Source organism: Giraffa tippelskirchi, chromosome 6 (genome assembly GCF_054371585.1).
Source record: "Giraffa tippelskirchi isolate mGirTip1 chromosome 6, T2T-mGirTip1v1.2.pri, whole genome shotgun sequence".
Lineage (NCBI taxonomy): Eukaryota > Metazoa > Chordata > Mammalia > Artiodactyla > Giraffidae > Giraffa > Giraffa tippelskirchi.
The window spans coordinates 87,778,946-87,803,719 of NC_137280.1; the positions used below are offsets into that span (position 1 = coordinate 87,778,946).

At 41.3% G+C, this 24,774-nt stretch overlaps 1 protein-coding gene and 1 non-coding gene across 2 annotated transcripts in view; one reads left to right on the forward strand and one right to left on the reverse strand.

Moving 5' to 3' along the window:
* The window catches only part of LOC145510354 (adhesion G protein-coupled receptor E3-like), a 57,114-nt gene extending 36,680 nt beyond the window's left edge, over positions 1 to 20,434 (forward strand). Inside the window, exons 3-8 of the mRNA XM_081501271.1 lie at positions 7,478 to 7,645; positions 11,425 to 11,571; positions 12,124 to 12,170; positions 14,387 to 14,584; positions 14,779 to 14,909; positions 20,282 to 20,434. Of these exons, the coding sequence (XP_081357397.1) occupies positions 12,141 to 12,170; positions 14,387 to 14,584; positions 14,779 to 14,909; positions 20,282 to 20,384 (462 nt within the window). The 5' untranslated portion in view covers positions 7,478 to 7,645; positions 11,425 to 11,571; positions 12,124 to 12,140 and the 3' untranslated portion in view covers positions 20,385 to 20,434. The remainder of the gene's footprint in view (positions 1 to 7,477; positions 7,646 to 11,424; positions 11,572 to 12,123; positions 12,171 to 14,386; positions 14,585 to 14,778; positions 14,910 to 20,281) is intronic.
* Positions 20,279 to 20,442, reverse strand: LOC145511858 (U1 spliceosomal RNA). The gene has a single exon (XR_014058230.1). It is a non-coding gene; the product is annotated as a U1 spliceosomal RNA (small nuclear RNA).
* Positions 20,443 to 24,774: the final 4,332 nt, after the last annotated feature.

Here is a 24,774-nt window from a genome sequence, read left to right on the forward strand (position 1 = left end):
TATCCACAAGTCTACAAGCAATAAATGCTGGAGAGAGTGTGGAGAAAAGGGAACCCTCTTACACTGTTGGTGGGAATGCAAACTAGTACAGCCACTATGGAGAACAGTGTGGATATCCCTTTAAAAACTGGGAATAGAACTGCCATATGACCCAGCAATCCCATTGCTGGGCATACACACTGAGGAAACCAGAATTGAAAGAGACGCGTGTTCCCCAATGTTCATCGCAGCACTGCTTACAATAGCCAGGACATGGAAGCAACCTAGATGTCCATCAGCAGACGAATGGATAAGGAAGCTGTGGTACATATACACAATGGAATATTCAGTTCAGTTCAGTCACTCAGTCGTGTCCGACTCTTTGCGACCCCATGAATTGCAGCACACCAGGCCTCTCTGTCCATCACCAACTTCCGGAGTCTACCCAAACCCATGTCCATCAAGTCGGTGATGCCATCCAACCATCTCATCCTCTGTCGTCCCCTTCTCCTCCTGCCCCCAATCCTACCCAACATCAGGATCTTTTCCAATGAGTCAACCCTTCGCATGAGGTGGCCAAAGTATTGGAGTTTCAGCTTCAACATCAGACCTTCCAATGAACACCCAGGATTGATTTCTTTTAGGATGGATTGATTGGATCTCCTTGCAGTCCAAGGGACTCTCAAGAGTCTTCTCTAACACTACAGTTCAAAAGCATCAATTCTGCGACGCTCACCTTTCTTCACCATCCAACTCTCACATCCATACATGACTACTGGAAAAACCATAGCCTTGACTAGACGGACTTTTGTTGGCAAAGTAATGTCTCTGCTTTTAAATATGCTATCTAGGTTGGCCATAACCTTCCTTCCAAGGAGTAAGCGTCTTTTAATTTCATGGCTGCAATCACCATCAGCAGCGATTTTGGAGCCCCCAAAAATAAAGTCTGACACTGTTTCCACTGTTTCCCCATCTATTTCCCATGAAGTGATGGAACCAGATGCCATGATCTTAGTTTTCTGAACGTTGAGCTTTAAGCCAACTTTCTCACTCTCCTCTTTCACCTTCATCAAGAGCCTCTTTAGTTCTTCTTCACTTTCTGCCATAAGGGTGGTGTCATCTGCATATCTGAGGTTATTGATATTTCTCCCAGCAATCTTGATTCCAGCTTGTGTTTCTTCCAGCCCAGCGTTTCTCATGATGTACTCTGCATATAAGTTAAATTGTTCCATAAAATTGTTCCATGCATCAATTTTATGGACTCTGAGGGAGAAGGTGAGGGCGGGCCGTTCTGGGAGAATGGCATTGAGACATGTGTATTGTCATATGTGAAACAGAGCACCATTCCATGTTCGATGCATGTGACAAGGGCTCGGGGCCGGGGCAGTGGGATGATCCAGAGGGATGGGAGGGGGAGGGAGGTGGGTGGGGGGTTCGGGAAGGGGAACACATGTAAACCCATGGCTGATTCTTGTCAATGTATGGCAAAAACTATTACAATATTGTAAAGTAATTAGCCCCCAAGTAAAATAAATAAATTTATAAAAAAAAAAAAAAAAAAATGTAAAAAAAAAAAAAAAAAAAAAAAAAAAAAGCAGGGTGACAATATACAGCCTTGACGTACTCCTTTTCCTATTTGGAACCAGTCTGTTGTTCCATGTCCAGTTCTAACTGTTGCTTCCTGACCTGCATACAGGTTTCTCAAGAGACAGGTCAGATGGTCTGGTATTCCCATCTCTTTCAGAATTTTCCACAGTTTATTGTGATCCACACAGTCAAAGGCTTTGGCATAGTCAATAAAGCAGAAATAGATGTTTTTCTAGAACTCTCTTGCTTTTTCGATGATCCTACTCAGCCATTAAAAAGAATACATTTGAATCAGTTCTAATAAGGTGGATGAAACTGGAGTCCATTATACAGAGTGAAGTAAGCCAGAAAGAAAAACACCAATATAGTATACTAATGCATATATATGGAAATTGAAAGATGGTAACAATAACCCTGTATGCGAGACAGAATAAGAGACACAGATGCATAGAACAGTCTTATGGACTCTGAGGGAGAAGGTGAGGGTGGGACGTTCTGGGGGAATAGCATTGAAACATGTGTATTATCATATGTGAAACAGAACACCATTCCAGGTTCAATGCATGAGACAAATGTTCAGGGCTAGGGCAATGGGATGACCCAGAGGGATGGGATGGGGAGGGAGGTGGGAGAGGGGTTCAGGATGGGGAACACATGTAAACCCATGGCTGATTCATGTCAGTGTATGGCAAAAACCACTACAATATTGTAAAGTGATTAGCCCCCAACTAAAATAAATAAATTTATTAAAAAAAATAAAATCTAAAAAAAACAGATAGCTGTGGTACATATACACAATGGAATATTACTCAGCCATTAAAAAGAATACATTCAAATCAGTTCTAATGAGGTAGGTGAAACTGGAGCCTATTATACAGAGTGAAGTAAGCCATAAAGAAAAACACCAATACAGTATACTAATGCATATATATCGAATTTAGAAAGATGGTAATGATAACCCTATATGCAAGACAGAAGAAGAGACACAGATGTATAGAACAGTCTTTTGGACTCTGTGGGAGAAGGCGAGGGTGGGATGATCTGAGAGAATAGCATTGAAACATGTATATTATCATATGCGAAACAGATTGCCAGTCCAGTTTCGATGCATGAGACAGGTGCTCAGGGCTGGTGCACTGGAATGACCCAGAGGGATGGGATGCGGAGGGAGGTGGGAGAGGGGCTCAGGATGGGGAACACATGTAAACCCGTGGCTGATTCATATCTGTATGGCAAAAACCACTACAATATTGTAAAGTAATTAGTGTCCAACTAAAATAAATAAATTTAGAAAAAAGAAAAAAGAAATAAACCTTATCACCCATTCCCACACACAGACACATACACACAAAAAGAAGACTTAAAAAGGTGGAGAGAAGGAAGATAAGACAAAAAAAAAAAACAAACTTGTAAACACAGAGGACAAAGGCCAGGAAGGGGAAGTGTGTGCATTGAGTGAAAGGGATCAAGAAGTCATGCAGATATAACATGCAGTGAAGTGACAATAGTTAATGATACCGTATTGCAAATTTTCTAACAGATCTCTCTTTTTTTTAATGTTCCATTCAGAATTTATTGATTCTTCTAAATCACTCTTATCTATGGACAGTAATCACAGTGATGGGCTCTCTCTCTCTCTCTCCCTACTCCCCCACTTAAGCAAAAGGGAAATTTATTATCTTGCATACTGGGAAGTTCTGAAGCCAAACAAGCTTCACCACTGGGTGATTTAGCTAGTCAACGGTGTCATCAAGGTCTATTTTTCTGCTCTGCCTTTCTGACTGGACTGGCGCCACCTTCAGGCTGCTGGATGGAGCCTTTCCAGCATTGCATCCAGAAGTAGAAATGTCTAGAAAGGGAGGGGCTCTCAGTTATTTCTTAGGAAGGCGGAATCTTACTAGAAGCCACATGGATTTTTGTCCTCATTGCAAGAATGAGTCACCGATCCATTCTGAAACCAATTTCTGACTGGAGATAAGGCACCATAATTGTTTATGGTCAAACAGAATGTACCTTAGAAATGGTGCAGGTGATGGTGGTGGTTGCACATAACCAGAGATTTTGGACCTTAAGGACTAAGAAAATAAATGTGAGGGACATCAAAGAACACCTGCTTGTGAGTTAACTTGCCTAATTTAGTAAAAGTCTGTTTTGTTACTGGGTTACCAAAAAGTAAATCTTGAATGTCTCCATCACAAGCAAAAAGATTTGCAACTATGTTTGGTGATGGATGTTAACTGACTTATTTGGCAATACATATAAATATAAAATAATCATGTTCCACATTTGAAACTAGTATCGTGTTGTGTGTCCATTATACCACAATTTTTTAAATGTCCACTAATTAATCAATATATCATTCTGCTCACCCTGACCTATGGGCCTCATAGGGATAAAAAGACCAGCAGTGAGTATTCACGTTGGGGAGATTTTCTTATACTTGGTATCATACTTTCTTATATCAAAAAATTGAAAACCACCTTCAATGAGTATTTCAGTACAAATACATGCAATTGGGCTTCCCTTGTGCTCAGCTAGTAAAGAAACCCCCTGCAATGCGGGAGACCTGGGTTCCATCCCTGGGTTGGGAAGATCCCCTGGAGAAGGGAACAGCTACCCACTCCAGTATTCTGGCCTGGAGGAGTCCATGGACTGTATAGTCCGCAGGGTCGCAAAGAGTCGGACACGACTGAGCAACTTCCACTTTCACCATGCAAATAGTTTAAAAACAGAACTGGGGTTTCTAAGAAGCTAATCATAGGAGAGATCAGGGAGAAGAAAGAATCCAGATCAGCGTTTTCCCAAGTCAGCGCCTCCAGGGTGCAAGTTAGACTTAAAATAAGAAGGCTTTTCAATACGCACAGACCAAGATCAGATGTCGTCCGTAGCTGGGCTTGCTGGTCTATACATCACGAAAAATGGATGCATAAGGTTGCTGCCAGGTGTGCAGAATTATAACACGGGGGATAGACAAGTAAAACTGTCGAGAACTCCCTATCCAGTCTGCGAATATTATCTCTTCTTCCTTTCTTCCTTGATATTTGACTTGCTTTCCCACTATCTCTATAAGGGAATAGACGGTAGAAATTTTAAGGATATTAACACATTTATAGTAAGTTTCAAAGGAGAAAACTGGTGAAACTTAATTGGGGACTCAAAGATTCCTCATTTTACCACCAGTATTATCCAGGTTCTCCTGAGAAACAGACATCACTAGAATGTGTATAGAGAGGAAGAGAGAAAGAGATTTATTTAAGGGATTGGCTCATGGAATTGTGGAGACTGGAAAGTTGAAAATCTGCAGGGCAGAGAGGCAGGCTGGGATAAGCAGAGAGGCAGGGATGACCTGATGCTGCTTCTCAAGTCCAAATGCAATCTGGAAGAATTCCCTCTTCCTCGGTGAGATCAATCTTTTTACTCCAAGTTTTTCAACTGCTTGAAAAAAGGGTCACCTATATAATGGAGGGTAATCTGCATTACTCAAAGTCTATTGATTTAAATGTTGTGTGCGTGCATGCATGCTCAGTCCCTCAGTTGTGTCGGACTCTTTGGGACCCCATGGACTGTAGCCCTCCAGGCTTCTCTGTCCATGGGATTTCCCATGCAAGAATATTTGAGCAAGTTGCCAGTTCCTTCTTGAGGGGATCTTTCCAGCCCAGGGATTGAACCCACAATTCCTGCTTGGCAGGTGGATTCTTTACCACTCAGTGACCTGGGAAGCCCTGATTTAAATGTTAATCTCATTAAAAAAAAAAAAAAAACCTTCACAGCAACATCTAGGCTATTGTTTGACCAAACATCTGATACTATGGCTGAGACAAGCTGATAAAATATCTGGTTTTTTTTTCACAAGAGTAGGAAGCCAAACAATTTGAAAATTCTAATGGGATAAGAAAAGGCAAGATTACATAGTCTATAGGCTTTATGTGGGATGGAATGATTTGAAGGAAACCAGCCCAGTACTCTTGCCTAGAGAATTCCATGGACAGAGGAGCCTAGCAGGCTACAGTCCATGGGGAGGCAAAGAATCGGACACAACTGAGAGACTAACACTTTCAACAGTGAATTGGTGAAAAAACTGTATCAGTAAGGTCAGCTTAATTCTGATGTGTCTTTATTTTCTTCACTGTTTAGAATAATTCCTTTTACCTAGTAAGTCATATTGTCCTCCTTGGCTGTAAATTGTTTCCTGGTTTTTATAAGAATAGTCATATTTCTTAACTTCTGATTAGTGGAATATGACATTTCTTAATGCTAGATACATTTGGAGGAAATCCTGTGCAGACTCACAAATTATAAGAGATTTTCATAGAGTTCACTGGCTCATATAGATACTATGAAAGACTCTACCAAGTGGTACACATATTGCCTCTAAGAATAAGTTCTGTTTATTTGCACCCATAGTTGTTTTCTTTTTATTTATTTTTTAAACTTTTTAATTTGTATTGTAGTAAAGCCAGTTAACATTGTTGTGATAGTGTCAGGTGAACAGTGAAGGGACTCAGTCGTACATATACATATATCCATTCTCCCCTAAACTCCCTCCCATCCAGGATGCCACATAACATTGAGCAGATTTCCATGCGCTCTGCGGTAGGTCCTTGTTGGTTATGCATTTTAAATATGGCCATGCATACATGCCCATCCCCAACTCCCTAACAATCCCTCCCCTCCATCCTTCCCCCTGGAAACCATAAGTTCATCTCTATGTATATGAGACTTTCTGACTTGTAAGTTAGTTCATTTGTATCATTTTTGTTTAGATACCACATATAAGGGTTGTTTTCATAACAGAAACCTTGATCATTAACTCATTTTCTCAGACTGAACTGGGAGATCAAGGAAAAAGGCTGTGCTCTGATGCACAGGACCAGGCGCTCACTTGGAAAGAACCAGGGAGGTCATTGGACTTCTCTCGTGGCTCAGATGGTAAAGAATGTACTTGCAATGCAGGAGACCCAGGTTTGATCCCTGGGTTGGAAACATCCCCTGGAGATAGTGAGAGGGTAACAGGCAGGAAGGCCAGGGGTCTCCAAACGGAGGAAATAGGCTGCAAGTGTCAGACATTTTTTATCTCTCCCTTAAGCGGCAGGTGGAAACAAACTACAAGTGTCAGATTGTTTTCCTTCTCCATACAAAATTAAAAGGAGGTTTCTCTATGGAAATGTTTTTCTTAAGCTGTGTTAATGAAACGATGCATTTGCTTTGGAATTTGCTTTTGTTCAAAATGGTTCCACCTAAGACTAATTTTTTTCTTTTCTCAAACCTTGGGCTAATAATAGCTCAACAAACCAGTATTCATATCAATTGTTTTATGGCTGAGAGATCACACACCTGTGCCATCCTATCTCAAAAATGCATATTGTGGGAGAGGGGCCTGGTGAAACTCCTTCAGCCTTGAGGTGTCTCTCTTATCTGATTAATAGCTTTCAAACAGACATAAAACAGCTTGATAAAACTAGCAAGGGGGGGCACTCTCCATCCCCCTTCTGATGTCTATGTCAGAAGCTTTCTCTGCCCCTTTTTATAATTTAATAAATCTCTGCTATACTAAAGCTCTTGAGTGATCAAGGTTGGTCCCTGGTCCCGAAGTTAAATCTTCTTCTTTGGAGATCATGAATCTGACACCATTACCATAAGCTATCCGTAGGAATGGCTACCCCCTCCAGTATTCTTGCCTGGAGAATTCCATGGACGGAAGACTCTGGTGGGTTATAGTCCATGGGGTCGCAAAGAGTCAGACATGACTGAGTGACTAACATTTTCTTTCAGTTTCATAGAAGTCATTTGTGCTATATGTGGAGAAGCCACTTAACCAGGGGATAATGACTATACCTTAGTTATTCCACCTTAGAAGTTGCCTTGGTTCTTACTTCTCACCTGTCCTCAACTCCCTGTCTCTTGATTTCAGGACTCCACGCCCTGCTGACATAATTGTGAGTTCGAGCTCAAACTCAAGGCTGTTTCACTTCTACTATCCATGCTCATCTTGTGTCATGTATGTTAAACCTGACTAGAGATCCTGGAAGAGAAATCTTCAGAGCAGATTGCTGCCATTGCCAAAGAACAAAGAACCTAGGTACACCAATCTAAAGAACTTTCTCCTCTACAGTTTAACACTTCCATTGGGAGAGGGTGGAATTCTAAAATGTGCTGCTGATATCAGCTGTCGGTATATGTATGTTCTGTCTTTTACCTGTAGCATCTGAGGTTCCGTGAGGACTGTGTCCATTGCTGACTGACTCCTCAGGGTGTCCCAAGAGTTGCAGGTGAAAGGCTGAGTTCTCAATTCTGAGTACAGAACAGGAGGATATGGGATGCCACTGAAGAAGAAGGATGCAGGGCCTGGAGTTACCTTCCCAGAAGGCAGCGGCAGGCATCAGTGTTGACACATGGAGGGTTTGGAAGGTTTACAAATCATACATACTCAAGGGATTAGTATCCAAAATATATAAAGAACTCATACAAATCAATGGCAAAACAAACAAACCAATAAAGTGATTGAATATGGTGACAGGAGATGAAATTTTGTGTGACTCTACTATTTTTGTCCTCTTTCAATTTATCTGTCCAAGGATTCTTGATGCTGCTGTTTTTGCCATTGGAATCTACATCCTCAAACAAGAAATGTTTAAGTCTGCTCAGCCAGGCCCATTAGAGATATAAAACTGTGGAGCATTTGCTGGGATCTATGTCCTCTTACCAACAAAGGAAGGGGAAGATAGGATTATCCTGAATGTAAGGCTCAGACACGGTTTTATGAATGCAAGAGAAGCTATTCCCCCCCACCCCAACATGCTCAGAAGTTCTTGTCTCTTCCTATTCCAACGGAGGGCTTCCCAGGTGACTCGGTGATAAAAAATGTGCCTACCAATGTAGGAGACACAGGTTTAATCCCTGGATCATGAAAATCCCATGGTGAAGGAAATGGCAACCCACTCCAGCATTCTTGCCAGGAGAATCTCATGGAGTCTGGTGGGCTAAAGTCCATGGGGTCAGAAAGTGTCAGATACAACTTAGTGACTAAATGACAACAACTTCTAATGGAAATCACCCCATCCATTCCTTCCCTTCCTCTACTACTATATCACCAGCTTGAAGCAGATTTTGTTCATTCCTTGACCTTCTGACTAGGTCTCCACCCCCACTGCTTCTTCCTTCACAGCCTGTGCTTAGTGGTGCCCTCCAAACCCTCCATGTGTCAACACTGATGCCTGTCGCTGCATTCCAGGATTCAGTTCTGCATCTGAGGACAGCTTCACCAGCCCCTTGAAGAGTTGCCGTGGTACAGAGCCTCAGGGTGGTGGAAATGCTCAGACAGATTTGGGGAGAGGCTGTGGTACATCTATAGCATTCAGCTCTGAGGGCAGCACAGAAGCACTTTGTGGAGACTAAGAAAGGAGACACCTTAAGAAAGCATGAAGGAAGTGAGCAGTCCCAGAGGGGCTGCAAATTTAATTGATACCAACAATGGGGAAAAGTCCTTTCCTCCACATCATCACTAACGCTTGTTCTTTCTTGTCTTTTTGATAACAGTTGTTGTGACAAGTGTGAGGTGATATCTGATTCTGGTTTTGATTTCCTTTTCATTGATGATTGGTGATGTTGGACACCATTTCATGTACCTGTTGGTAGTCTTCTTTGGAAAAATGTCTATTCAAATCATCTGCCCATTTTTTATTCAATCACTTTGTTTGTTTGTTTGTTTTGCCATTGATTCGTATGAGTCCTTTATATATTTTGGATACTAACCCCTTGAGTATGTATGATTTGTAAATTATTCTCTGAGATTGTAGATTGTCTTTCCATTTTTTGATAGTTTTCCTTGCTGTACAGAGCTTTGTAGTTTGATGGAGTACCACCCCCCTATTTTTGCTTCTGTTGTCTTTGCAGTTGCTGTCAAATTTTTTTTTAAAGTTATTGCCAAGACTAGTGTCAACGAGCTTACACATTTTGATTTTTTTAATGAATTTTATGATTTCATGATAGTCTTGATTTGTAATTGTCAAATTCAGGCTCAAAGAGGTTGAGTGACTGGTCCAAAGTTATATAACTAATAAGGTGGTAGAAACAGACCATGCTTAAAGCCAAGGAGTTTTTATTCTTCAACAACATAGAATCAGAAAAGGAAATTATTAATCATAAATGTTAAGATGAAAACTTTTGCTATGGGCATTTTACCATAATTCTTTTTAAAATGAGGGGGAAAAATTATATGATCTTTCATCGTGAAGTACTCTTCATCTACTTAAAATAGCTTTTATAATTGGTAATAAAATAAATTATTCAAAACCCTACAATATTCTAGGATACTAGACTTCTGGGTGATTTTTTTTTTCCATTTTCTTACTTTATCTCTGTTTTCCAAGTATCTATGGATTATTCAAAATTTGGGAGAAAGTTAATTTTATAAAAGAAAAAAAAAGATATTATGATTACTGCAGAGCTCTTACACGACCTTGGAGGTACCCTAAAGATTCCTCTGTGCACTTACACAAAGTATGTGTCTGTGTCTCAGGGAGATATGCAGACTCTTGAACATGGAGAGGAAATCTGGCTGCTGCTGTAACTGGATTCCAGCTCCTTCCTGGATGCACACTTGTCAGGTTGAGGGATTTCCAGTACTCATTCCCATATGCCCCCATTCACTCATCCCTATCCCTCAGCCTTTAATATGGGTCTCCAGCCATTGCCATCATCTGAGAGGAGGAAGTCCCAGTGCTCAGATGGGGATTGAACAGGAATTCCTCAGCTGTGCATCCCTCCCCCTTCCATTCATATCTTTATGTTAATACTACTCACAACCTGGATCTGGGGCCTTAGAAGGGAATGTCAAGAGTCTGGGTAAGAAATTCTGACCTGGGGAAGACCAGTTGTCTTCCCTGGCTAATCATGACCCTGTGAATCCTTCCAGGCTCTAAAAGTCTTAAGTCTCCTGATTGGAAGGAGCTCAAACATGTACAAGGGCCAAACATTCTATTCCTGCATTTTTACTACATTATTGTTGTTCTTAGCATTGGTGTCTAACACTTGCTGTATGGTTCCCTGACCTACTCCAAGGAGACCTGGGTCATGGGCACTTTTTTTCTTATGTTGAGGAACAGGAAGAGGTAAGATGCCAGAAAACACTTGCAACTACTCAACTATGAGCAGCTTCCTGCTGCTTCCTCATTTCCCATGCATAACAGGTTCTGATAAAATGGGATTTCCCCAGGAGTGGAGACAGCAAGACTCCCCCAGAGACTTCCTCAAGCATCTTGAGAAACCTTAACATTGAGAGCTGGGGAAGTGCCTGATGAGGATTGCAGGGTATTCTAGGGATGCTATAGCTAAAGGGGAGATGGAGGAGAGCAATGTGTAAGAGCCTGACCACCTAGCTGTAACCTCAGTTGTAAATGATCAATATCACTCTGGATAATCCCCCAGCCATAACTTCCCTCCATTTCCTCAGCATCGTGGAAAGCCTTCAATGTCACTGTCACTCACACTTGTGACTGACTGGAGCTCACATGCAGATCACTGATGATGCAAACAGTACCAAGAGGATGGTCTGGAACAGAGTCATTGCCTCTGTCTACCCCAAAAGGCCTACACTGGGGATGCAGACTTCCTTCCAGCCCCCATATGGGTGTCTCAATTGAGGTACACTCAGATACAGCCAGAGAGCAGAGATGAGCAAGAATAGTAAGCCTGCTTTCTGGAGCAGCTGGTTCTAGCTCAACCCAACTCTAGGAGAGCTACTGATGAGCTGGGTCATTGCAGTCCTTGTGTCAGGATCAGGATGGAGGCCAGAGCTATGTGAATTCACAGTGGAATTCACACCTTTGTGAGGTGACCTTTCATTCTGGTGTTTTCCAGACATCAGCAAGTGTGGACCATCATGGAAAGTGTCCTGTGGAATATATAGAGACTGCCAGAACTTAAACAAGAGCTACCATCAATGCAGAGAAAACAGATCTCTTTCTCAAGAAGTGTGTGAGAATGACTGTACTAACACATATTCTGGTAAGAAGGAACCCATTCTTTCATTTCCTCATTCATGAGATTTGGCCACTTACTCCAAGCCACAGAGGTCTGTTCTCAGCATTTACTGATATTCCCTCTCTCTCCAAACCCCAAGGGTCAGAATCTCTCACAGAGTGTCATTTCTGCAATTTTGGAATGCCCTCTTGACATTTGGCATCTTATTTTCTTAAAACAAACAGAGGGGTGGTATTAAAGACATTTCAGGAGTTGACCTCCAGTGCAATGAGTCCTAAGGCACTATCTGTGTTCTTCATTATTAATTGCCAAGATGAGACCATCCTGCACTGGATTCCATACAGGTTTGGGCAAGTCAAGGGTCCTTTCAGACTCTGCTGGGATGATGGACCCAAGAACTCTGTCTAGAAATGTCAGAAGGGGGATATTCAAGGTGGTCCCACTTTCCCCAGCCAGCCCTGTCCTTTGACAGCAACCACTTCTGGCCCCCTGACCCAGTTCCTTGGCCACACAGCCTTTGTTTATTTCCCCTTGCAAGGATCTGCCATGCCCCTGACCAATCATTTCAATTCACAGGCCTGTAGGAAACTCAGATGACCTGGGAGGATGTTTTGTCAGAATGGGTAGGTTGACATGAACCACACCACACATACTCAAAGTGGCTCTCATCTGGAGCAGATGGAAAGAGAGAGTGTCACTAGGCTTCATTATCCTAGCCTGAACTGAACTGAACTTGCACATCATGACTACAGGTAGTTCAGTTCAGTTCAGTCACTCAGTCATGTCCAACTCTTTACGACCCCATGGACTACAGCACACCAGGCTTCCCTGTCCATCACCAGTTCCTGGAGTTTACTTAAACTCACATCCATTGAGCCAGTAATGCCATCAAACCAACTCACCTTCTGTCGTCCCCTTCTCCTCCTGCCTTCAATCTTTCCCAGCATCAGGGTCTTTTCAAATGAATCAGCTCTTCGCAACAGGTGGCCAAAGTATTAGAGTTTCAGCTTCAACATCAGTCCTTCCAATGAACATTTAGGACTGATTTCCCTTAGGATGGACTGGTTGGATCTCTTTGCACTCCAAGGGACTCTCAAGAGTCTTCTCCAACACCACAGTTCAAAAGCATCAATTCTTCGGTGCTCAGCTTTCTTTACAGTCCAACTCTCACATCCATACGTGACCACTGGAAAAACCATAGCCTGTACTAAACGGACCTTTGTTGGCAAAGTAATGTCTCTGCTTTTTAATATGCTGTCTAGGTTGGTCATAACTTTTCTTCCAAGGAGAAAATGTCTTTTTATTTCATGGCTGCAGTCACTATCTGCAGTGATTTTTGAGCCTCAAAAAATAAAGTCTGCCATTGTTTTCACTGTTTCACCATCTATTTGCCATGAAGTGATGGGACCAGAGGCCATGATCCTAGTTTTCTGAATGTTGAGCTTTCAGCCAACTTTTTCACTTTCCTCTTTCACTTTCATCAAGAGGCTCTTTAGTTCTTCACTTTCTGCCATAAGGGTGGTGTCATCTGCATATCTGAGGTTATTGATATTTCTCCCGGCAATCTTGATTCGAGCCTGTGCTTCTTCCAGCCCAGTGTTTTGCATGATGTACTCTGCATATAAGATAAATAAGCACGGTGACAATATACAGCCTTGACGTACTCCTTTTCCTGTTTGGAATCAGTCTGTTGTTCCATGTCCAGTTCTAACTGTTGCTTCCTGACCTGCATACAGGTTTCTCAAGAGACAGGTCAGGTGGTCTGATATTCCCATCTCTTTCAGAATTTTCCACAGTTTATTGTGATCCACACAGTCAAAGGCTTTGGCATAGTCAATAAAGCAGAAATAGATGTTTTTCTGGAATTCTCTTGCTTTTTCAATGATCCAGCAGATGTTGGCAATTTCATCTCTTGTTCCTCTGCCTTTTCTAAAACCAGCTTGACCATCTGGAAGTTGATGGTTCAAGTATTGCTGAAGCCTGGCTTGGAGAATTTTGAGCATTACTTTATTAGTGTGTGAAATATGTGCAATTATGCGGTAGTTTGAGCATTCTTTGGCATTGCCTTTCTTTGGAATTGGAATGAAAACTGACCTTTTCCAATCCTGTGGCCACTGCTGAGTTTTCCAAATTTGCTGGCATATTGAGTGCAGCACTTTCGCAGCATCATCTTTTAGGATTTGAAATAGTTCAACTGAAATTCCATCACCTCCACTAGCTTTGTTTGTAGTGATCACACCATCGTGATTATCTGGGTCCCGAAGATCTTTTTTGTACAGTTCTTTTGTGTATTCTTGCCACCTCTTCTTAATATCTTCTGCTTCTGTTAGGTCCATACCATTTCTGTCCTTTATTGAGCCTATCTTTGCATGAAATATTCCCTTGGTATCTCTAATTTTCTTGAAGAGATCTCTAGTCGTTCCCGTTCTATTGTTTTCCTCTATTTTTTGACTATAGGTAGAGACTCTGTCATAGATCATTACATGATGGGAATGGAGGATGGTACTCAATATGTAGCTTCATGCCTCCATGAACCTATCATGGTAACCAGAAAGCTTAGTCATGATCAGAAGTCTAAAGAAAAATAAACCCTTTTGAGATCCAGGGCTTGGTCTTTACTAAAGACATTCTTGTCCCTCAGTCCTTCCAGGGACAGAATTAATCTTTCAGGTTCCATAAAATTTTAACATTCTGAACCTGGAGAAAATTATCCATAAACATAACAAATCTACTCAGAACTTCCATTCCTGATTTTTCTATGTCTAAAAATAAAAACGGTGGAAGGGTCATTACCCCACAGCAGGAAAGCATGACTGATCTTCTCTCTGCTGGGTCCCAGGAGGAGGATCCCACACTGACTGTGATCACCTACGTGGGACTGAGCCTGTCTCTGCTCTGCCTCCTCCTGGCAGCCCTCACCTTCCTGCTGTGCAAAGCCATCCAGAACACCAGCACCTCGCTCCACCTGCAGCTCTCGCTCTGCCTCTTCCTGGCCCACCTGCTCTTCCTGACAGCCATTGACATAACTGAGAGCAAAGTACGTATACTGTCCCAGAATATCCCTGTCCCAGGGATGCTGAGTTCATGGGGCCATACTGCCAATGCAGTATAGTATAATATAATGGGATTCCAGGTATGGTTAGATGGGTAAGTAGCCAATTTCACATGAACTGACACAACTAGAAAGCAAAAATTCCTTTGATGATCTGATGCACCTTGCTCCTCCACCAGGTGCTGAGCACCATCATCGCAGGTGTCTTACTTCTCTACCTGGCCTCCTTCACCTGGATGCTGCTGGAAAGTCTGAAGCTCTTCCTCACTGTATGCAACCTGACGGTGGTCAACTACTCCAGTGTCAACAGGTTAATGAAGGAACTCAGGTTTCCAGTGGGCTACGGAGTCCCAGCTATGATTGTGGCCATTTCTGCCGCATCCAAGCCTCATCTTTATGAAATGAAAAAGTAGTAAAAGCAAATTCCCACTGTACTAACTTCTCCTGAATGACCATAGCCATCATACAACCAATATAGTACTTTAGTAGTTTGTTTGTTTGTTTGTTTAATTTTTATTGCAGTATAGTTGTGTTAGTTTCAGGTATACAGTAAAGTGAATAATTTATACATGTTTTAGTATATGTATGCACTCTTTTTTTAGATACTTTTCCCATGTATGCCATTACAGAGTATTGAGTAGAATTGCTTGTGCTATATAGTAGTACCTTATTAGTTATCTATTTTATGTGTAGTGCTGTGCATATGTCAATCCCAATCTCCCAATTTATCCCTCTGCCTTATAATCCCTGGTAACCATATGTTTCTCTTCTGCATCTGTAACTCTATTTCTGTTTTGTAGACAGTTTCATTTGTACTCTGTTTTTAGAACCATGTATAAGTAACTTGTTCAGTCACTAAGTCGTGTCCAACTCTGCACCCTCATGGACTGCAGCGTCCAGGCTTCTCTGTCCTCCACTACCTCCCGCAGCTTGCTCAAATTCATGTCTGTTGAGTCAGTGATACTATCTAACCATTTCATTCTCTTCCACCTCATCCTCCTTTTGCCTTCAATCTTTCCCAGCATCAGGGTATTTTCACCCAATGAGTCAGCTCTTTGCATCAAGCAGTCAAATAATTGCAACTTCAGCATCAGTCCTTCCAATGTACATTCAGGGTTGATTTCCAGGATTGACTGGTTTGATCTCCTTGCAATCCAAGGGACTCTCAGAGTCTTCTCCAGCACCACAATTTGAAAGCATCAGTTCTTCAGCGCTCAATCTTCTTTATGATCCAACTCTCACATCTATATGTGACTACTGGAAAAACCATAACTTTGACTATATGAATATTTGTCAGCAAAGTGCTGTTTCTGCTTTTTAATACACTGTCTAGTTTTGCCATATCTTTCCTTCCAAGGTGCAAGCATCTTTTAATTTCATGGCTGCAGTCACCATCCACAGTGATTTTGGAGTCCAAGAAAATCTGTCACTGAAAATCTGTTTCTCCTTCCATTTGCCACAAAGTGATGGGACAGGTATGCCATGGTCTTAGTATTTTTTAATGTTAAGTTTCAAGCCAGCTTTTTCACTCTCCCCTTTCACTCTCGTCAAGAAGCTCTTTAGTTCCTCTTTGCTTTCTGCCATTATGGTGGTGTCATCTGCATATCTGAGGTTGTTGATATTTCTCCCTGAAGTCTTGATTCCAGCTTGTGATTCATCCAGCCTGGTATTTCCCATGATAATGATGATATACTCTGCACATAAGTTAAATAAGCAGAGTGACAATATAGAGCCTTGATGTACTCCTCTCTCAATTTTGAGCCAGTCAGTTGTTCCATGTCCAGTTCTAACTGTTGTTTCTTGACCCATATACACGTTTCTCGGAAGACAGGTATGATGATCTGATGCTCCCATTTCTTTAAGAATTTTCCGCAATATGTTGTGATCCACACAAAGCCTTTAATGTAGTCAGTGAAGGAGTAGTTGATGTTATTCTGAAATTCCCTTGCTTTCTCCATGATCCACTAAATGTTGGCAATTTGAGCTCTGGTTCCTCTGCCTCTTTGAAACCCAGCTTGTACATCTGGAATTTCTTGGTTCAAGTATTGCTGAAACCTAGCCTGAAGGATTTTGAGCATAATCTTTCTAGCATGTGAAATGAGCACAATTGTATGGTAGCTTGAACATTCTTTGGCATTTCACTTCTTTGGGATTAGAATGGAATATCTTATGATATTTGTCTTTGTCTGACTTACTTCACTAATAATCTCTAGATCCATCAATGTTGCTGCAAATGGCATTATTTTTCTCTTTTCTATAGCTGAGTAATACTCCATTGTATATATGTACCACTTCTTCTTTATCCAGTCCTCTGTTGATGGACATTTAGATTGCTTCCATGTTCTGGCTATTATAAATAGTGCTGGAAAGAACACTGGGGTGCAAGTATCTTTTTAAACCATGTTTTTCTCCAGATATGTGCCACAGAGTGGGATTCCCTGGATTATATGGTAGCTCTATTTTTAGTTTTTTAAGGAACATCCATATTGTTCTCCATGGTGACTATGCCAATGTACTTTCCCAACAACAGTATGGGAGAGTTTCTTTTTCTCCATACTGTCTCCAACATTTATTGTCTGCAGACTTTTTGATGATTGCCATTCTGTCTGGCATGAGGCGATACCTTGTTGCAGTTTTGATATCCATTTCTCTAATAATTAGTGATGTTGAGCATTTTTTCATGTGTTTTTTTCACCAGGTATGCATTTTTTGAAGAAATGTCTATCTAGGTCTTCCTCCCATTTGTTATTGGGTTTTTTTTTAATTGAGCTACATGCATGAGCTATTTGTATATTTTGGAGATTAATCCTTTGTCAGTTGCTTCATTTGCAAAGATTTCCTCCCATTATGAGGGTTATCTTTTCATCTTGTTTATGGTTTCTTTTTCTGTGCAAAAGCTTTTCAGTTTAATTAGGTCTCACTTGTTTATTTTAATTTTTATTTTCATTACTCTAGGAGATGAATGGGCAAAAGATCTTAATGTAACTTATGTGAAAGAGGGTTCTGCTTATGCTTTCCTCTAAGAGTTTTATAATGTCTGGCCTTACATTTAGGTCTTTAATCCATTTTGAGTTTACATTTTTTATATGGTATTAGAGAGTGTTCTAATATCATTCCATTACATGTAGCTGTCCAGTTTTCCTAGAATTGTTTACTGAAAAGACTGTCTTTTCTCCAATGATATATTATTTTTATTGTGGTAATATTGTTTTGTAACACTATATATGTTTCATGTGTACAGCATTATATTTCTACATCTGTATACCCTACAACTTGCTTACCACTGAAAATTGGGTTTCCATCCATCACCATACAGATGAACCATTTTGGCCATTTCACCTCTCCCCAAATTCATCCTTTCTCCTATATTAGTACTCTTTGGTTTAGGTGGTTCATTTATTTTGTTTGTTTATTGGTTTGTTATATTCCACATATGAGAGAAATCACACTGTATTTTGTCTTTCTCCATCTGACTTTTTTCACTTAGCATAATAAACACAGCATCCATCCATGTGGTCACAAATGACAAGATTTCCTCATCTTTATGGCTAGGTATTACACCATGGGTGGTGTGTGTGTGTGTGTATCACATCTTCTTTATCCACTGATAGGCACTTTGTATGCTTCCATATCTTTGCCATTATTTACATAATGCTGCAATGAACATAAGGGTCCCTATATCATTTTAAATTAGTGTTCTTATACTATTTGATAAATACTCATATGTGGGATAGCTGGATCAGGTGGTATTCCTATTCTTTTTTTTTTTTTTTTGAGGATCTCCATACTGTCTTCCATAATGACTGCACCAATTTACATTCCTACCAACAGTGTATTAGAGTTCCTTTTTCTTCACATCCTCACTGACACTGATTATCTCATGCCTGTTTGATAAGAGCCATTCTAACAAGTGTGCCGGAGAAAGCAATGGCAACCCACTCCAGTTCTCTTGCCTGGAAAATCCCATGGGTGGAGGAGACTGACAGGCTGCAGTCCATGGGGTCGTGAAGAGTCGGACACGACTGTGCAACTTCACTTTCCCTTTTCACTTTCATGCATTGGAGAAGGAAATGGCAACCCACTCCAGCGTTGTTGTCTAGAGAATCCCGAGGATGGCAGAGCCTGGTGGGCTGCCTTCTATGGGGTCACACAGAGTCGGACACAACTGAAGTGACTTAGCAGCAGCAGCAGCAACAAGTGTGCCAGGATATTTCACTGTGGTTTCGCATTACATTTCCCTAACTTTAGTGATGTTGAACATCTTTTCACGTGCCTGCTGACCATCCTTTGAATTCTTTGGAAAATGTCTCTTTAGTCCTTTGCCATTTTTAAATGAGGCTGTTGGTGGCAGAGATGTGATCAAATGCACACTGGTATTCATAACAATTTCCTATGCTAGGCCATAAAGAAAGCTGAGTGCCAAAGAACTGATGCTTTCAAATTGTGGTGCTGGAGAAGACTCTTGAGATTGCCTTGGACAGAGATATCAAACCATTCAGTCTTAAAGGAAATCAACTCTGAACTTTCATTGAAAGAACTGATGCTGATGCTGGAGCTCCAATACTTCGGCCACATTATGCAAAGAGCTGACTCATTGGAAAATACCCTGATGCTGGAAAAGAATGAAGATAGGAGAAGGGGGTGACAGTGGATGAGATGGTTGGATGGCATCATTGACTCAATGGACATAAATATGAGCAAACTCAGAGAGATAGTGAAGGACAGGGAAGCCTGGTGTGTTGCAGTTCATGGGGTTACAAAGAGTCGGACACAACTTAGCAACTGATCAACAACAATTCACAATAAATTCTTATGCTGTTAAAAATTAATATCAACCTGCATCAGATGGTCCCTGGACCACTGGCTTTTAGATAGCTTAGCAAAAAGTCAGCAAACTTTCCCTATGAAGGGCAAGAGAGTAGATATTTTGGCATTGTGGGTCATATGGGCTCAGCTGCAATTTTTCACCCAGTTTGCATCTGTAGCTTCAAAGCAGCCATAGAAAAGATATAAGAAAATGAGTGTAATGCTGACCCAGTAAAACACACATTTCCAAAATCAGACAGCAGCTCAACATGGGCCATAGGGCAGATTGTCAACTCCTGCCTTAGTATCTCTCTCTTTGGTTCTTCCTGGTGGATCCAACTAACCCTCTCCATGGCCCTCATACCTCTCAAGCCATTCACAATTTCTTACTTGGGATCAAGTACTAATTCTATCATTTCTACCAGTGTGAACTTCAGTTACTGACTCTGTCTCCTTATGCCTCAGATGCCTGATCTGTAGTCATTTGAGTATCTACGTTGTCATGAGGAATAAATGACTTAATGAACATGATCCCTGCCATAGCAGTATCAGGCTTACTGTTGTTCTCTCTCTCTCTATCACTCTCTCTCTTCTTAACTGTCCCAGATTTTTTCATCCTATCTACACCTACTCATCTTTACCTCTCCGTATAGACAACTCAGTTCTCTCAGGGAACCCTTCCCAGTATGTGAACTTTCTACAGCCCTGACTAGGTTATGGATCCAGCTACATGTTCCCACAGCTCCTCATACTTTATCATAAATTTTATCATCTTGATTGTTTCTATTGTCTAATTATCAACAAGCCCACCAAGCAAGGAATTCCCCGAAGCCAGAGATAATTCTGTCTTTTTTTTTTTCTTTTTTTATTCACCAGGGGAAAGCATGCACGCAGTCCCCCACTACCACAAATTACACAGTCGAGTTTCCCGCATTTGGGGAAATCTCAGAGGTCAACGCACCCACAGTGCAATGGGTGAGCCTCGCCCTGGGAGAACCACCTTCGTGATCATGGTATCTGCTCTGCCAGGTAAGTATTAATTCTGTCTTAATAACAACTGGGTCTTCAGAGCCAAGAACTGACCTTGATACAGAAAGAGAGACTTAATATTTGTACAATAAACCATAAATTAGTTTTTCTATTTTTTTTTCTTTAAAACATGTACAATTTTTTCTGCCAGCAAAAGAAGACCAAGACTTATAAGAGTTTTTTAAGAAGAAATTTATATTTATTTAAAACCACATTTTTATGTTGTGATTTACATGTAAAAGCTGCACATAATTAATGTACGTTGCCCAACAAATTGGGATTAAGTATACACTCATGGCCCTTACCAATACTAAGAAAATTAAAAGACACTTGCTCCTTGTAAGAAAAGCCATGACAGGGAGGTGGGAGGGGGGTTCAGGATGGGGAACACATGTAAACCCATGGCTGATTCATGTCAATGTATGGCAAAAACCACTACAGTATTGTAAAGTAATTAGCCTCCAACTAAAATAAATAAATTAATTAAAAAAATAAATAAAGATACAGTAACAACAACAAAAAAAAAGCCATGACAAACCTATACAGTGTATTAAAAATCAGAGACAGCACATTGCCTACAAAGGTCTGTATAGTCAAAGCTATGGTTTTTATAGCAGTCATGTATGGATGTGAGAGCTGCACAATAAAAAAGGCTGAGCACCGAAGAATTGATGCCTTTGAACTGTGGTGCTGGGGAAGACTCTTGAGAGTCCCTTGGACAGCAAGGGGATCAAACCTGTCAATCCTAAAGGAAATCAACCCTGAATATTTACTAGAAAGACTAATGCTAAAGCTGAAGCTCCAATACCCTGCCCACCTGGTGCGAAGAGCCAACTCATTGGAAAAGACCCTGGTGCCGGAAAAGATTAAACGGCAGGAGGAGAAGGGGATGACAGAGGATGAGATGGTTGAATGGTGTCAATGATTCAATGGACATGAGTTTGAGCAAACTCTGGGAGATGGCGTAAGACAGGGAAGCCTGGCGCACTGCAGTCCATGGGGTCGCAAAGTGTCAGACAAAACTGAGAGACTGAACAACAACAAAAACCTTCAATTATGCAAAAATAATAAATTCAGGAGATCCACTATAGAGCATAGTGCCCATGGCTAATAATACTGTGTTGTATACATGGGGCTTCCCTGGTGGCTCAGATGGTAAAAAAATCTGCCTGCAGTGCAGAAGACCAGGGTTTGATCCCTGTGTTGGAAAGATCCCCTGAAGAAGGGCTAGACAACTCACTCCAGTATTCTTGCCTGGAGAATTCCATGGACAGAGGAGCCTGGTGGCCTACAGTCTATGCGGTCACAAAGAGTCAGACAAAATTTGTTAAAGATGTAATCTTATGTGAAATATTCTGACAAAAAAAAATAGCAATAATAAAGCAGGCAGGAAAAACCCTGGGGGATGAAAGATGTTCATTTATCAATTCTTTATTCACAAAGGCCAACACACTCTTGAATTTCCTTCCACCTCTCTGTTAGATGCTGGCTCAAACACAAAGGATTTGTATGGACCTTTCTTGGCCCTGTCTGCACCATCTTCTCTGTGAGTAATGGATGACATCAGAGCATCTGTCCACTCTGACTGAGGATGAATCAAAAGCACAAGTATAAAGAGGGCTATAGGCAGGGTGACCAGTTATTCCAGTTTTCTCAGGAATAAGGAGACTCCCACGATGCAGAAATTTCCATTTTAAAACCAGGAAGGAGCATTTCCTCAGACATGGCACTCTCAGTGTTTAAACATGTAAATTCCCATGCAAACTGAGTTACTGGGTGTTTGGTCTGGTTTTATAAGACTATTATGAGCTACAAAACCTTCCTACCTGCTGATTTAGGTGTTGGATGAGCCATGAGGAAGGATTAATAGATGTGAATGGCCTTGTGCTCTTTCTGCAGATTAACATAGTTTTCTTCCTGATAACATTCTGGATTGTGCAAAAGAAGTTCTCCTCACTCAACAGTGATGTATGTGTGCACTCTCCAGAACACTAGATGAAGTGTTGTAGATGGATCAGAGGTACACATCGCCTGTTCCCCCACCATTAAAAGCATGGTGCAGGAGCAAGGCCATATGGTTCCAAACTCCTGATGTCCCTTCACAGGGTTTCAAGGGGACTTGAGAGGAGAAGTTCAGCCACCCTTCTCGGCAGCTCGAATACTGTGTTGTACTGCTGACACCCAAGTTGAAAGCATTCCATTCATCTATAACCCCAGAATAAAACTATCTTAACAACAGAGAGAATTGATTTTGTTCTGATAAACAGGGATTACCACCGTGACCCTATGAGAAAGGTCTTGAGAACATTTACATCCTTATAAACTACTTAGGAAATTACATATCTGACCCAGGCCCCAGCATGCCCTTTCATGCCCACATCTTTATTCATGTTTTTCCCACTACCTTCATCCACACTGCTCTACCTAGTGAAACCTGGTTGATTGTACACATATCACATCTTCTAAGAGGCCAGGTATATCCTTTGCTTTCATTTACATAGAGTGAATCATCTGAACAAAGAATAGTCTAGGTCAATTCATGGAGAGGAAAACGACAGGGACTTCACTGAAGGGACAAGGGCAGAGGGACTTCCCATTTAACAAATATAATTGACCATTGTCAAATATAATTAACAAATATAAAATACCATTGTATTTGTCTTCCCACTAGATGGTAAGGTTTGTGAAATCAGAAATCTTGCCTTTGTTATTGTTAAATCACAGGGCCAGCCCAAAACATCTACAGTAATATCAGTTGATTGAAACGGAATATTCATACAACATATTATTGAAACTCACTTTATGAAGTGTCACTACCAACTTCAATCCAAGATAAATGCCATTCTGAACCAAAAAACAACATTTCTTTTAGAGACTCATTCACAGTGAAGATCAGAGTGGCCACAACCGAGTCAGAGACATCCAGCAGTAGAGAAGAAAAGGCCTTGATTGTGTTGCTCAGGGTGCATTGTGAGCCTCTTTTCTCCTCCTACCCAGGATGCTGACATTTAAAGCCACAGTTTAGTTCTTCATCTTGGGATGCACATGGTGGCTGGAAATCCTGCAGGTGGGACTGGTTGCCCAGGTCATGGCCTAACTCTTCACCATCATCAATAGTCTGCAGGGTGGCTTCATCTTCCTGATGCACTGCCTCCTCAGCCAGCAGGTACCACTATCTGACTCCACCCCAGGACTCTTCCCATACTCACTCCTCTCTGTGAGCTGATCCAGAGCATGCTTTGCCTCTACAGATGCAAGAGCAATACAAGATATGTTCAAAGGGATCAAGAAAACCAAAGCTGAATTTGAGGAGTACACACTCTCCAGCAGGGCCATGTTGGAACCCTCTAAACACAGTGAGATAAGATCATGCACTGTCCCCCAGGGCACTTCACTCACTGATCCCTCAAGCAGCACATGCCTATCACACTGGACAATTGGGTAAAAGCAGGCAATACCCTATTATGATTCACACTGGTTTATATCTAGGCTCACTCAGGACATTTCTCTGTCATGGAAGAAGGTCTTCCTCTACTTCTGCTCATTGTGTTTCTATGCTCATCTTAACTCTTATACATAACTATCTTCTTATTCTCCACCTGGGTTGAGCACCCATTTTCTGTAACATGCTGCATGGACTTTTTCATGCACAAAATATGTAAAGAAACAGAGAATGGTCCTATGTTAGGTTCAACTTAAACAGTAGCTCTGGATCTGAAGCAGAGATGCACAAGCTATCCAGAGGCACTCATGTCAACCACAGTACCCCTCTATGTGTGTGTGTGCCTTCCAAATCCTTTCAGTTGTGTCTGACTTTGCAACCCTATGGACCATAGCCCATCAGGCTTCTCTTTCCATGGGATTCTCCAGTCATGTATACTGGAGTGGGTTGCCATGTCCTCCTCCAGGGAATCTTCCTGACCCAGATATCAAATGCTTGTCTCTGGCATCTGCCTGCATTGGTAGGTGGGTTCTTTACCACCAACACCACCTCTATATAGAAAACAGTAAATACATGGTTTATATAGTCATAAAAGTAAGGTGACATAAGCATTACGTTAGACTGGAGAATTTCCTTCAAATTATTTAGTCATTCCTGGGATTTGCAACACACACAAATAATGCAAAACAGGATGAGAATCACAGGGTACATAGGAGAGATCCTGGCAATGTGAATCTTACCAAGTAATTTTATTTTTGTGTTTACAAAAACAGTTGTCATATCTTTTGTTTATACATTCTTCATATCACCACTTGAAGGTAAGGTAAGTATTATTATGTTTCCCTTTGATAGGTGAAAAAACTGAGACCATGCGGTCTATATAAATTGTGCAAGGACC